The sequence below is a fragment of the Megalobrama amblycephala genome, linkage group LG17 (genome assembly GCF_018812025.1).
Source record: "Megalobrama amblycephala isolate DHTTF-2021 linkage group LG17, ASM1881202v1, whole genome shotgun sequence".
Lineage (NCBI taxonomy): Eukaryota > Metazoa > Chordata > Actinopteri > Cypriniformes > Xenocyprididae > Megalobrama > Megalobrama amblycephala.
Window position 1 is genome coordinate 25,082,410 of NC_063060.1, and position 16,459 is coordinate 25,098,868.

The following is a 16,459-nucleotide window of genomic DNA, read 5'->3' on the forward strand; positions in this document are numbered from 1 at the left end:
CACTGAAAATGGGAAAATTTTCAACAATTAAACTAGAACTCCACTACATCCTCACTGGAATAAAAGTGAGGAGACAGCTTCGCTCAAAATATAGCTACATAACATTTAGACACAACAGATTCAACAATGAAAACACATCTAGCAATATGAGTAACTCATATTTTACAACTTTCAAGTGAAAATGATCACATCATCTTGAAAAAAAACAAACTGCCACAATGTGAAAAACAAAACTGCTACAGACTGATGGACAAAACATTATATTGTGTTGCAATGTGGCTAACTTAAAATTATGTAATATTGTGAATGAGGCTTGTTGTGTTGACATCACAGCGGAGGAAAACAGAAAATACAGATCAGCCCTCAGATATAAAATTGGTCCCTACATCACCGGCCCTCATGGGCAGAACAGCCTGTACTAAAAAGCCATCTTTCAGTCTGTTAGCAACCTTTCATGGACTGAAGCCTGGGAGACTTGCGGCCGTGGTGAGTTCACTGTTTGGACAGGGGTTTGTGTGTTTATGTGTGTTTGTGCATGTGTGGCAGGGGAACCTTAAATTTGTAGTGTAACATCAACATTGAGGCACATTTAGCTGAGAGCATAAACAAACAGACACGGCACATACATACCAACAAACCCAGAGACGGAACTCCAAGAAAAAGATGTGTGCAGAACAAAATATTTTTGAAAAAGCATACTAACATATTACACTTATTCTGCAGTATAGCATGTATACTGTGCACAATATGCAAAGAATAGATGGGTGGCCTACCACAATTGCCAAAATGTGAAGTATTCAACAGCGGATATGATATCCCATAATGCAATGCTCTTGACTTGACCATCAATTTCCATTGTGATAAATTAACTTTGAGTAATTTCAGCTCTCTGCCTCTTTTTTCTCATGATTTTTCTCATTATTTGACATAATTTAGCTTACTTATGTTTGAAATATTTATTGTACACAATACCTATAGTTCTTATGCAAACAAAGTCAACATACAGTGTATAAGTAGCAAGCAACTATTATATTCTGAACAATGAATGACAGAAGTGTTCCACTTATATCGTCAATATTACTTCTCTGTCAAAATTCACTCTAGAAATCAGAAGTCAAATTGAGTACATTGCATTGTGGGATACAGTACTGTCAGCATACTGCACAGTTTGAGAATGTAAACAGAAAATCTGCATGAATGCTGCAGTTGGCCTAATGTAGCACCTTTCTGATCTTTGTGCTCTGGAAACACAGTGAACTGTGCCACAGCAGCATTTACTCCTGGGTTCCTGCACTGCAGTCTTCTTTACCCAGAATGCACTTTTATTAAGCTGATCATGTGCCCATCCCCCATGTTAAGACAGAACTGTAGCCAACAGCAATACATGCACACATACTTCAGCACACGTGTGCTAACGGGCATTTATCATTTGACCTTCCATTTTGAGATCTTTGTGGAAAGGCGAGACACAGTCAAAAAGGCTTAAAACACGAAGCCATTCACAAACTTTCACACTGACACACACACACACACGTCCACAAGCGCATGCTTCCCACGCCAGCAGTGACTCAGCCAGGCGAGAGGATGCTGCTCTGACCTGCTTTTAGCTTCTCCAGAGGCTGATGATGTTTGTGCCGCCCCCGTCTCAGGGCTCGCAGGAAGAGGGGATGATGGCTGCTCCTCTTCCTCCCCCTCTGCTGAAACTGCCACGGCAGAGGCGTCCTCCGTCTCCTCCTGCTGCCCTTTGGTGACTAACAAGAGACACAGAGGGAGAGATGCATCCATATTAATTATAGCTCCACCAATACAGATATTTTGGCTAAAACTGCTAATTAACCCTTAAAGGGTTAGTTCAGCCAAAAATGAAATTTCTGTCATTAAGTACTCACCCTCATGTCATCCCAAACCCGTAAGACCTTCATTAGTCTCCACAAATTAAGATATTTTTGATAAAATCCGAGAGTAAATCTGATCCTTACATAGGCAGCAACAACATTGTACCTTTTGAGGACCAGAAAGGTACTAAAGACAACGTTAAAACCGTAGACATGACTACAGTGGTTCAACCTTAATATTATGAAGTGACGAGAATACTTTTTGTGCAAAAAACCAAAACAACAATAACGACTTTATTCAATAAATTCGTCTGTCCCCTGTCACACTTCTATGCTATTTTCGTTGCAGAGCGCCTCAGTATTATATATTATATTATATACTATATTATATAGCCCACAGATACACAGATACCCTCGGATTTCATCAAAAGTATCTTAATTTGTGTTCCGAAGACAAATGAATGTCATACGGGTTTGAGACAACATGAGGGTAAGTACTTAATGACAGAAATTTCATTTTTGGGTGAACTAACCTTTTAAACGCATGATCGTTTCACCAACTGAATTCATTTATGTAATTTAAAAGGAACTTCACACTACAGTGATAGTATAAAATGTCAAAGTATTAATACGTTTTTTTTAAAGTTATATTTTAAAGGCTTTTTGTGCCTTTATTCAGAGAGGACAGTAGAGAACAGACAGGAAAGCATTGGGTGGAGGGAGGGGGGCGGGATCGGCAAAGGACCTCGAGAAGGGAATCGAACTCGGGTCGCCGTGAACGCATTTGCGCCACGTGTCAGCACACTAACCACTAGGCTATCGGTGCCAACAAAGTGTTAATAAGTTAATTTAAAAACAATTTGTAATTTAGATATTTTACTTGTCATTTATAATAAAATGTGGTTCATTATATCTACATTCGGGAAAATAACAAAATGCTGTTAAAAACAAACTTCACATCATTTATTTATGTTACCAATCATGATTTCACTTGCACTTCGGTAAGTTCTCAAACACAAACAGCATCAAAGTACATGGATCGCTAATTGCGTTCCGATACTCTGTTCAAGGTCCTAGCAGGCAAGTTACTTCATTCAGCAGTCATTCTGTTGACTTTCTTGGGCAGAAAACCACTTCAAAATAAAAATAAAAAAAATGATCAATTTAATAATAATAATAATAATTTGAAAGATGCATTTATGAGAGCTGCATATTAGATGTTTAAAAAATGTAGTTAAATGTAATAAATAATAAAATGATGACAATTACATAAAAATAGATTAATGTAGTATTTTGTGACATCAAACTACCCTTTTAAACATTCATCAGTTTTAAATAGCCTATGTCTATTCATGCCCAGTGATTTTTTAATAGATTATTTTACTGTCTACTTATTTGTGAATTTGAATTTATTTTTTTAATTAATAGATTTATTTACTATTTTTAAGTTGCCCTCTTATTCTTCCATAAATTACAGGCATACAAATACTACTAAAATCTATTTGAATGGGGAAAGGCAGAAATCTCCAAAATACTTCTTCAGCTCAAATGACACCAAAACACAAATTGTTTAGTTTGGTCTAGCTCTTGCTAATGCGTTTTGGAGTAAACAAACAAACAATGCATAGATCAAAAAGACGACTGGTTCTTTTTTATAAGCAGTTAGATTTATAAGTCAATTCAATAAGTCAACGTGTTGCATTGTTCAAAAGGAATGTTACAGAGACTCACACAGTGTCAAGCCTGAATGACCTCTGACTGTGTACCTTTGCCTCAAATTAATTTTCATCCATGAAATGTTTATTTATTATGAACCATGCTAATTGTTTCCAGTAAACCAGCCTTTCAGTTCCAGGCCAATATCCTTCATTTTTAAAGATCCTGAATGACGTGTGAACAATGGCTGAATTTGTATAATGTCAACAGCAGCCTGCTAAGCAAAAGAGTAGAAAGACCCAGGGTCTTTGGTTTCCCTGTTCGAAAAACAAACAGGAGGTACCCTTATCCATTTTGATTTATGGGAAATATGCAGAGCACATGTGCCATGTGTTAATAAAAGAGAAATTGCGAAAACTGTTGTCTCAGAATGTACACAATGTGAACAATTAGAGGTGTGAGTCACCTGTGACTAAGCGCAGAGTGAGCTGAGATCTAGTTGTGGTCTAAAATAGACCACATTCAAACCACAGCTGCAGTCAACCACCTCCTGTTGGCTACTCCGCTTGTTCATCCACTGCAGTCTAATCTTACAGAGCTTCAATGAAACTACAACAGACACCACAAATTGGGGTCAATTTGCAAAGAAAACTAGTTACTGCCTGGTGCTTGTTAATGAAACGTTAGCATTGATATAGCACATAATTCGGTTAGGGATATTTATGGTTAAGGCTTTGTTAAACCTTTAGCAACTCATTCCATAATGTTTGTACCTGAGAGATGAATTAATTTCTCAAATTAATTTTTGTTGTTGTGGAGACTGGAGAGATGTGCTATTACTCTTCAAAGCAATCAATCTCCATGTGGCAAATGATAAAATGGGTGAACAATCCCCAAATACCGAATAGCAACATGCTGAAACACTCGGAACACTTTAGCAGCTAAACTGCTACATGCTAAAACAAAAAAAACAAAAAACAAAAACTACCTCAACATCTGAATCAATCTATGCTTCAAACACTCAGAACACCCTAGACACAGTGGAAACACACCATACAAACTGAACAGCAATGCTAAAACACTCCAGAAACAGTGAGAATGTGCTAAAACACTCAGAACACCCTATAAACTGAATAGCAACATGCTATAAAACAAACATTGGTATAGCAATAGACTACAAACAACATAACTGCAACGTGTTAAACAACAGTAAGAACACCTTAGCATCTGAATAGCAATACGCTACACATACTCGGATCACGCTAGAAATAGTAAAACATGGTAAAAACACTCTGGCTGTTTCTCAATATGCGTTCTTAAGCGATATTGCGTCCTTGTGTTATTGCTCTACGTCATCATCAACCGTCAAAGTACAGTTCCAATCTATGGTTCCAATACTCAAGAACGCAAGAACAGAGGACATATGAAAGTACCCGGATGTGTTCTTGATATCGAGGATGCATTGAATGCAAACTTGAGAGAATCGAACCATTAAAAATCCCAGAAGACGCTGCAGGTGGTCGACATACGGAAGCCTGTAAGCTTTAAAGATCTCGCTCTCACTTATGAGATTCCTAATACAAGCTCGCAAATACGTGACGGCTCGTGAAAGTAAACCGTTTGTTTTGCTTAATTTTAATAAAGTAATAACCTGAAGAAAGCCTGCAGTATGTTTATTGGAATATAAAAAATAATCTTAACATTGACAAAGCATGTAACACAAAGGCTATTTAATCTTTTAATTGGTTATGACAATTGTTTGTGATGTTATGTTGTATTTATTGTGCATTAGCCACTTAATATGCTGGGACGGTCAGTTGAGCAACAAGATCGCAGCACATCTCAATTCTCAAATGATGCGTTCTGTGTCCTCGCGTCCTTCCGAGTTCGTTCTTTCAAGGTCGCCTGGCAAGACCGGACTCCACAAGAACGCAAGTCCGTTCTCTCCGTTCTTGGAATTGAGAAACAGCCTCTGAACATCTTAGCAACTGAATAGCAACATGCTAACAAATGTTACGTTAGCATTCTGAACTGTAATAAGCTACACATACTCAGAACACCCTAGGAATGGTAAGTACATGCTATTAAACACTCAGAACACCCCAGAAACTGAATAACAACAGGCTAAAACACTCAGAACACCTTAGCAAATAGAACTGCAACACCTGGCAACCTCTGCAACATTCTAGCACTGAGTCAGGGAGTTTTGCACAGGCAAACATCACTCACATTTTCTTTAGAAAATGTAAAAATGTAGTGGACTTAAGAAAAAAATGAAAAGGCTGATAGAAGCAGCATTAAAAAAAAGCCTTTAGTAGTTCTGGGTACTTGAAGGGTCTTTCATAATTATGGTGCCATTTACTTCAGTGGTGACCTTGACACAAAGGTTATTTCTGAGGTTCATGAGGCTAAGCAGTTACTGACAGCACCTTTAATGATGCTAGCTCATATTATTGACTGTGAGGGAGTGTTCCAACCTCCAAGGTGAAAGTGACTTGACATTCAAAGGCAGCGTTAGCTCTCCTTCAGTGTCAAGACAATTCACCTGCTTATTATAGCTCCATGTAGGCTTCAGAGAATGAATGAAGAAACTACTCTGGCAGTTTCTTCTAATTCCACAATGAATTTTCACCATGCTCACATTGTGAATTGTTGCCCTTACAGCAAAAAAAAAAAAAAAAAAGATTTTATCCTTACAGTGTTATAACGTTAAGTTTTAGATGAATAAAAAAAGCGCACACGTCTTTTCCTGTTTTTTTTTTTTTTCTATTCATCATATTCAATATTTTCACAAAAACTGTTTTCAACATTGATAATAATCAGTCCCTCCATGATTCCGCGATCGCAGAATTTGACCGCAAAATCAAGCAAACTCCGCAAAATTCTAAATTGCCGCATATTTTCCGCAGATTTTGAGCCTAAACGCGTCGTGTGACGTCATCACAACGTACATTCAGCCAAAGGAAAGCACACTTCACAGTAGACTACGTGCATTGAACTTGAATCGATCGATAAACAACTGTTTGTGGCGTTGCTTCGGCAATGCATCTGTCAGTCAGTCAACCACCGCAACAATCCCGCTCCAGTTGTAAGCGCGCAACTCTTTTTCTCACACACAAACACACACATGAGCGTGCACACTCTGAGTGACATTGTTTCCATCAATCAGTTCAGTTTATCAACAGTGTCTGTATGTTGCATAAGATCACGCACTCTGTAAACAGCCCCAAAATGGACGAGGAGCTAGATGGAACAAGTGAAGGAGACGCTGAATGACAATGTATTTGATAATATTTCCAGGGTCACCCCTAAAAACAGCAGGCAACTACTTCACCTTTCTGAAAAACCGCTTGTCTACTGATTGTTTACATTCGAACTATATAGTTATGTTCTTTTGCACTTTAATCTGTTTGAGACATTTGTTTGCCTTATACATTTTGTATATTTTTCAAAAGTAGGCCACTGTTATATTTAAGGTTCTTTTTTGTTGTATTGTAAAAATACTAATCAACCCTGTAAAGCTTGAAACAATATAATGGTCAGAAAATAATTCATTTTTTTAAACATAAGTTTTTTTTAATCTTTAGACAAAAAATAGAAGAAGTTTGCATGTGCTTTATGTTTTGTCATATATTTGATACACCAGGATTTTATGGCCCATATAGTAGGATATGGTTAGAGTATGGAGGGGAAAAACAGCTTAATTTTATTCAGAGGCCAAAACTGAGCAAAAATTGCAGTTTGCTGCAGTTATTTATGTAAATCAATGAGATCTGTATAACAGTACATAATTTGTCACTCTATATCTCTTACAATATGTCTTGGTAAGAAGATATGCTTTATGATGAAAGCTCTATAATTTTTATTGTGGGGGGCAAAACACAATGCAATGCAATGCAAATGCATACAATGATGATTGATAGATAAATGTTCAAATTACAAATAAATGTTCCTCAAAGCCTGTTGTATCATATTTGATAGATAAAATATATAAAACCTTCTAAATGACAAACATGCCCCCATAGTTTCACAAAATCCTTTGGGAAACACTGCAATGTAACATTTCATATATTTTTTTTGTTTTATTTTAAGTTATTATCAGTGTTCTCCTTTTCAAAATTACAGAGCCCAGAGGTTCTTGAGCTCAGAAAAGTAATAACAATGTTAGAAGAATATCGATTCTGGTGTATTTTCACAAAAAAAAATTACACAAGAAATGCCACAAATATTGCCGCAAATTGCGAAATGCCGCAGCAAAATCAGTCATTTTAGGCCGCAGAATTCAGAAAAAAGTCCTGCGAAATCCTGGAGGGACTGAATAATAAGAAATGTTGCTCTTGTAAGAGATATTTAAAAATTTTACCAAACTACCCCAAACTTTTGAACAGTACTGTAAATTTGGTACTTTATAAATTAATGATCAGTTATATAAATTATCCATTTTACTGCAGTTAATAATTGCAATTTAATTTTAATGCTGTGAAATTAGCCCTAATCGAGTGGTAATTGTTTTTCATGTGGACGTCTGTAAAACGTAAAAAATAAATTTGCATTGCACCTCAGTGATAAAATTCATGCATTTGGATGGCGATTTATTTATGGCGGAGAAGCAAGTTCAGTCACTGCTCACGTGGTCAGTCACATGGTTGTCAGCTATAAGGTAAAACGTCATATGCTTGGAATAAAATGAATAAATTCATATTTAATTTAATAATAGGAAAATAATATCCCATTTTTTATTTGATTATTTAAATCTATTTAAAAATAGCAAAATAGACACGCTATAGTTTTCTGTCTTGCATTTTATCTCTCAAAATGATGAATATAATTTTTAAAATTTGGAAATGAGCAGAAATAGATTAATACAACCTCTTATTTAAACAAGGCAAACATAAACCTGCTTTACTTATATTCTTAATGTATATAATTATACATAAAACATATTTTAAATTGTATTGCATACCTGTTGCTATAATAATGACCCATTTCAAATGTTTACATGCTTTTTATTTTTGTTCTTAAGAGCTCCAACTCGCTGAGGTGGAGCAGTGATGAAATATTGTTCTTGTAAATACTTTCCAGCATTTCAGTAACCTAATAAAAGTGTAGATTTTTAAAATGCAAATTACCACGAAGTGAAAGAGTTACCGTACTGTGCTCAACAGTGGTGAAAAAGGATTTAAACCATGAATTGTGAATTGATCCCTTCTTGTAAACACAGAGATGTGGTTTTGGACAGCAATTAAATTACCACAAAGCCTTGGTGTTTGTCCAAAAAAAAAAAAAAAAAAAAAAAAAAAAACGGTAGATAATCAGCCTTGGATTTTTAAGTGGGTTGTGGGAGAAAAACACCAACATTTTGTATTCGGACAGCAATAAAATTCAATGACTAACCCCTGTAAATGCTGAAAATACCATACGAACAATCCGAATAGGGCTATTTTTTTAAACATTGCTCGATTTAATGTAGTTATCTACTTTTAACTACAAGTTAGCTTATAGCTTAGCAAGCTGCAGTTTATCTTCCCCAACACTGGTTGTCTAGGCGTTGCTATGTGGTTGCCAATTAGTTTTTTTTTTTGTTTGTTTGTTTTTTGTACAGTTGCTAGGGTGTTCTGAGTGGTTTTAAGATGACAAATAATAGCACACTTCTCCAAAACCAGTGGTTTTCAATCATGGTCCTGGGGACCCACCACTCTGCACATGTCATATGTCTCCCTAATTTACCAAACCTGATCATCAGCTCATTGGGTGAGAGCTCAATGAACTGAACTGAGAAAGTCAGATAAGGGAGACATACAAAACCTGCATAGCGGTGGGTCCCCAGGACCAGGATTGAAAACCAGGATTGAAAACAATTCGAGGTATCATTCATGTCCACAGAAAAAAAACATTGCAGGACTAGTTTACGTGACAATCTTAGGGTAAGGAGTGAGTAAGAATGAAAAACAATGATACTGATGCCTTATTCGCATTCAGAAAGCACCACTAATTTAAAAATGCAAAATGTTAAATGGTATAAACACAATCATAACCAAAAAAAAAAAAAACAAGTCTTTAAGCTGCTTGTGAACCTGAATGCACATCATATCTTCAACAGAAGGCCGGCAGCCACAAGCAGGCAAAAGGGCCGAGAAAATGAGGGGAAAATGCACAAGATGAGATTTTAAAAGGCTTTCAGTGGGCATTAGCTTCCACTGGCTGCTGCGAACCTCAATCACATGCTTTGAGAGGTGGTGGGGCGACTCCAGAGCAGAAAGGCTGTGGCTGGAGTCAAATCCTTTCAATTAGAGCTAGAGAGCGGAGCCATGTGGAGACGGGCAAAAATCTCATCAATCCTGCTCAAGGAGTGTGGACGGCCGAGCCTCTTGAAAGCTCCTCCTCGGCCGGCCAAGGTTTGAGTTAGATTGACTGCACAGCTGGGAAAGAAAATCAATTCAGGGCTCCACATTGTGATTTTGTTTATCATTGGAACTGCCTCAGAGGAGAGGCAGACTCGCTCTCTGACTCTTGAGGAAGGGGGATGTGACGGCTGAAAGAAAAGACTGACACAGGAAACCCAGAGCAGTGGGAAAAGAACTTTAAAGAGGGTATATGTGGGGGAGGAGTGAAGAAAAGAGAGGAAAGAGTGGGAGAGGAAACAAGAAGAAAAGGGTGAAAGTAAGAAAAGGAAAAGAGGGCTGCAGTTACCTGTCTCCTGTGTGCTTCCTGTTTCTGCTGTTTCCATTCCATCTGTGCTGTCTTCATCCTCCACCAGAGCTTTTCCTCGCCCCCGATTCCTGAGAAAGAGATAATTATTACAACGCTTGATTCAGGGAAGACTCTTTGATCATGAATAGAGCGCAACGTTCGTTCCGGAAGTAAAAACCGATTCATTATCTCCATAAGGAAATTGAGTTTTAATGACAATTTACAAATCTCAAAGAGACCTACTGAGGTTGTTAATTGATGGTATATGCTTTTTGTTGAAGCCATCTGTTTGCATTATTTCAAATTACTTACACTGTAATAGTTTCATATTTATTTTTTCATTTTTAATTTACGTCATTCACAATGCTTTGTGGTATTGTAGTTCTTTCCCTCACTCAAGCCTAATACCTTTTTGTCCGATTTTCAAATACTTTTTTGCTTTTTTTATTGGCTTGGGTCAATGCTGTTTAAAGAAGTTTTTTTAATCCATATGGGGGAAAAAAAAAACACTGCCTGAACCAACACAGCTGAAAAAGTGGACAGACACTAATGTATTATATTAGTTAAATACAGAACCAGTTGTCTCTGGTTCTCAACCGAGTGTTTGTTTGTAGCCCTGGGCAAGGGTGGGACAGCCATGTGAAAACGGTGTGTTTGTATGTGGGCACATTTGTTTACATGCACTGAAGGGGAAGTAACGGGTGCAAGACCTCTCATTAAAGCTTCCGCTCAATGGAGGAGCATCATGAAGATGACATTTCCTCATTTACTCAGAAGCCCTGAGGGTGGATACACAACCCTGCTCTGGTGTCACCACTCAAACCTAGATTACACACTGAACTGGGTTTCATCTTCTTGGTGACTCATTCGCACAAGCAGTGTCCAGTCATATCAGGTTTTGATCACTGCAACTGTGCAAATGCGGTTAGTGTGATGAGTAATTTGACATTAATTAGCCTTTTTCCTCTAATTAAAAAGGCCAAACAATTATATTTATATATATATATATATATATATATATATATATATATATATATATATATATATATATATATATATATATATATATATATAGGGGTGCAATGGTTCAAATCGTTCACGGTTCAGTTCGTATCATGGTTTTAGGGTCACGGTTTCGGTACAGTTCGGTATGTGCTATGTTTAGGGAAAATAGGACTACTGTCAAATAAAAATAAAGAAAATAAGAACAAACAATCAAACTACAAGCAACATCACAAATATGTACAATAAAGCAAATATTCAAATAAAATAAACAGTGCTTTTCAGGTTTTTCAGGTATCTAACAGTAGTTTTCAGGTACAGAAAATGGATAAAGTAATCAAATATAAAATATCACTGCATATTATCTTTACTGTATAAAATAAATAAAGATTAATCATTATTGAAGTTACAAAAACTATTCAGTCAAGATCAGTGAGTGATTTCTTTGTTATTTGTTGTTTGATTTAACATTAAAAACAGGCAGCAGGAATAGTTTTTTTTCCCTTTAAAGCTGCTGTAGGGAGTTTTTAGAAAACGTTGACTTAGCCTGAAAATTTGAACAAGCACAACTCGCAGGTCACTCCCCCTTGCTCTATGCTGTGCTACAGCCCTCCCTCCACAGCTCTTCCCCCATCACAACGGAGCCTTCCGTGAACGCGGAAGGCTAGTAAGGCGGATAAACAGTTATGGCACATTCACTGGTACAGACGAAACATCAACAATATGATTTACATTGACTATGGCCTGCCCATACTTTGACTACAAACTTGGTCCTCAAAACATTACGTATTTTGCAATACATGTAATGTAACTATATGATGTTGCACTATTTCTATAAGTAATAAATAGCTAGTAAGATGATATAACGGTAACTAACGTTACAGTATGCAAGTAATTATTCTATCGATATGTAATGCTAAATAAGGTTTGCTAGTACATTATTTCAGCAACATGACAAGCCAGTGAATTAGTAGGTTTCAATAGTTGCTTTGCACAGTGCATGACATTTTATCTGTATGTTATGCGGCTAGAGTTTTGACACCGAGTCAATGGGCTCCGACGAGGAATTCACACCCACAGCAACTTCGAGGAGTCAACGGGCGGGGAGAAGAGGAAGCATCAGGCAGGGGACGGGCAGGCCTGTTTTGAAATTATCTTAGTTGTGTAGTTCTTAAAAAATGAAACAAATCAAGCAGGGACACTTACTTGTCAAGCAGAAATGTGGCTAACTCTGCATCGGTTTTTAATCCTTTCAGGACACGTAGCTCCCTCCACCTCGGAAAAGCCGCTCCGATATTTACCCTCGTTTTATTTCGGGCTCTATCTAATTTCTTTTTGGCTTTTTTATCCTCGTCATCTGTCTTTTTCTGTTTACCCGTCTTTATTTTATGAGCAGGAGCCACTCGAGGAATTGGCAGTTTGGATTGTTTGTCCGGCATAAGCAAATCTGCGGCACACCGGTAATCTTGAATTTGAACGCCTGTACGCGCTGGCGCTGTACATGAGAGGAGTGTGACCAGCACGCACGCGAGCTTGATTGATACTGCTAAGACACTCCTCCTGACTCTAATTGGTTGTTTCTTACCGGGAGTGGTGTATTTCTGCAAATGGCAATAGGACCACTGGGAGGAGCCAGAGGAGCTTGATTTTTTCACAGATTATCTGTCTCATATTCTACTGTCAGGACATAATGACAGGTTTAACAAATATGTAAAAAAATACATTTTTACAAAAGTTACCTACTGCAGCTTTAATAAATAGTTTACCAGGTCTTCTTAGGTAAATTAAAAACCTACTTAAAAATGTTGTCCAACATTATTAAGCAAGTCACAGTTCTCATGCAATATGAGGAAGAAGAAAGATCTTTCTGAAGATGAAAATCATGAAATGGTGCAATGTCTTGCAAAAGGCATAAAAACAACTAATATTTTGCAAAAAATTAATATAGATTGTAAAAATGCCAAAAAATTTGTGAGTGATTTGGAGCACACAAGAACTGTCATATAAAGGCTTATTAAGAGAAGTTTCTGTCCAACAAATTAATATTATTAAAGGTGCCCTAGAACTTTTTTTTAAAAGATGTAATATAAGTCTAAGGTGTCCCCTGAATGTGTCTGTGAAGTTTCAGCTCAAAATACCCCATAGATTTTTTAAAATTAATTTTTTTAACTGCCTATTTTGGGGCATAATTAGAAACGAGCCGATTTCAGGTTGCGGCCCCTTTAAATCGCACGCTCTCCGCCCCCTCCCAAGCTCTCGACTCTATCACAGCATAAACAAAGTTAACACAGCTAATATAACCCTCAAAATGGATCTTTACAAAGTGTTCGTCATGCATACTGAATGCATGCGTCGGATTATGTGAGTATTGTATTTATTTGGGTGTTTACATTTGATATTGAATGAGTTTGAGGCTGTGCTCTGTGGCTAACGGCTAACACTACACTTTTGGAGAGATTTATAAAGAATGAAGTTGTGTTTATGAATTATACAGACTGCAAGTGTTTAAAAATGAAAATAACGACGGCTCTTGTCTCCGTGAATACAGTAAGAAACGATGGTAACTTTAACCACATTTAACAGTACATTAGCAACATGCTAACGAAACATTTAGAAAGACAATTCACAAATATCACTAAAAATATCATGTTATCATGGATCATGTTAGTTATTATTGCTCCATCTGCCATTTTTCGCTGTTTTCCTTGCTCGCTTACCTAGTCTGATCATTCAGCTGTGCACATCCAGACGTTCTGCCCTTGTGTAATGCCTCAATCATGGGCTGGCATATGCAAATATTGGGGCGTACACCCCGACTGTTACGTAACAGTCGGTGTTATGTTGAGATTCGCCTGTTTTCCGGAGGTATTTTAAACAAATGAGATTTATATAAGAAGGAGGAAACAATGGAGTTTGAAACTCACTGTATGTCTTTTCCATGTACTGAACTCTTGTTATTTAACTATGCCAATATAAATTCAATTTTTAATTCTAGGGCACCTTTAAAAGGGCAGCAATAAAAAAAGCCATTGTTGAGCAGCAAACAGGTATTTGAAGCTGCTGGCCTCTCTCGAGTCTCAAGAACCTCTCCATCCAGGCTGGCAGTTGTGCATAAAGTTGCTTTTCAGCCACCCCTAACCAAAGCTCACAAATGGCACTTTTCCACTTCATGGTACGGTTCGGTATGTCTCAATACAGCTCACTTTTCGGGAGCTTTTCCATTGCATGGGACGGCTCTGTATGGAACGGTGCGACTCACTTAAATAGTACCACCTCGGTTGAGGTTCCAAGCGTGCCATACCGATACTAAATGTAACGTGTAAACACTGCAGAACACTGATTGGTCAGAGAGAATCAGCACTACCAGCGTCACTGGATTTGAAACACGAGACACCAAACCCGCTAGATTTAAATAGTCAGTAAGACCAACTGCAGTATAATTTGTTCACGAAAGAACTTGCTTTAAATGACTTTCGCATGCAACTTGAAAAAAGAAATGGCTGTATCGTGGTCAGTACATGAGGTGCAGACTCGTTGTAATCCCAACCACTTTGAAGCGGTACTAACTGCAATGGAAAAGCAAACCGAAAGTAAAGCGAGCCAAGTCGAGTAGTACCACGCAGTGGAAAATCACCAAAAGAGAAACATTTACAAATAAAATCTTATAAATTTGCAAGTAATTTGCTGATTTGGTGCTCAATAAACATTTTCTTAGGACCATTCACACAGAACGTGTTTTTGCAGTTAAAATCCCCCCAAAAACTCGTTTTTTGAAGGTTTAACTTTTTTAACTGTGCCATGCATGAGACACTGCAAAAGACACAGACAGATCACATGTTTGTCATAGGATAAACAACTAAAAAGTAGTGGAATGGAAAAACACATTCTGTATACGTCCCTTTAATCAAACTACTTGACCAGTTGCATTTTGCTGATAAACCGCATAGGCCCACAATTTAAAACACAAAGATTATTATTTATCTAGGTTTGATTGACCGAGGATCTGTCTGGAACTGGGGATATTAGGAGACCTTAAGCACAACTAATCCTGGCACTATTTTTACGGTCTTCTATGTTGTGTCTTTTGAAAAGCTCATTGTTCCCTATTGTGTGATGTCATTGCTGTGGTCGGCTGTAAAAACCACAGTTTGTTTTCAGAAAGAGAAGACCAATGCAAATCTCATTACCTTTATTGAGGCCAATAAAGTATTCTCTTTTTTACCTCACCCTTTCAAAAGGATTCGGTGTCAAAGAAGTGCATGACAGGCTGCCAGTCACTTGAGTCTGCCCTCAGAAAGAGCCTAGCCTGAAGCTGTTGCCATGGTGCTACGTGACGCTCCAGTCTTTCAGAACACGCAGTACTCAGAGGAAGTATCTGATGTACAGTATGAACTCCTGGGCAAAGAAAATGGGCCAATGCCAAAATGCCGAAAAAATAAGCTTTTAATTGTCTTAACCACAAATTATTGGTCACGAAATTAGCAAAATTTAAGAAAATGCACTACTTAAAATGCCATTGCTGTCTCAGATAAACATCAAAGGCAGAATTAAGTTTTTGTCAGAATATGGGAAGTTGTGTGTAGAGTGATGAATCACAATGAAACATGAGTTGCATGGTGATGCTCCAGAGCGGTGTCTTTGACAATCTGGTGAGAAATATAATAATAAATGCATCTCTACCACAGTGAAGCATGGAAGAAGAGGAAGTCATTGTGTTGGGAGCCTTTTTAGCTGCTGGTATTGCTGAGCTACTTCACTGTGAAAAGTCATTTAATGCTTTGGAGTACAGGAGAATATTGCAGAATGTCTTGCTTCCCACAAATGAAAAGCTGTTATCTAAAGAGGAGTGATCAGATATTACTTTTCAACAAGACAATGCTCCTGCCCAAATTGCAAAGACAACCAAGAAGTGGCTTGAGAACAAAGTCCACCAGGCTCATGCTCTGGCTTGGTCAGAGTCCAGATTTGAACCCTATAGTGCATATTTGGTCTCAAATTAAACAAACGGGGAGACATTTGTCAACTACTCATGACCAGTTTGAAGCCACTGACTCTTCTTTCTATAAAAAGCTGTCTGCAAGGTGGGGAAGGTTACTAAAATGGTTAAGACCACTAAACATTTTGCCAATTTTTTATTTTTTTGCCCAGGAGTGTAGTTTATACTAACATTGAGACCACATGTGCTCATCCCATGCAATCTAAAGGAAGAGACCTTATGTAACCAGCAGTTCCACATCAAATTACTGGCCAATTCGTACTTTATTGGTGGTACGATT

General features: G+C 37.5%; 1 protein-coding gene across 1 annotated transcript in view; it reads right to left on the reverse strand.

Annotated features, from left to right (window-relative positions):
• kmt2cb (lysine (K)-specific methyltransferase 2Cb) overlaps window positions 1–16,459 on the reverse strand; it is a 133,666-nt gene that overhangs the window by 102,670 nt on the left and 14,537 nt on the right. The window contains 2 exon segments of the mRNA XM_048165067.1: window positions 1,598–1,751; window positions 10,182–10,270. Coding sequence (XP_048021024.1) covers window positions 1,598–1,751; window positions 10,182–10,270 — 243 coding nt within the window.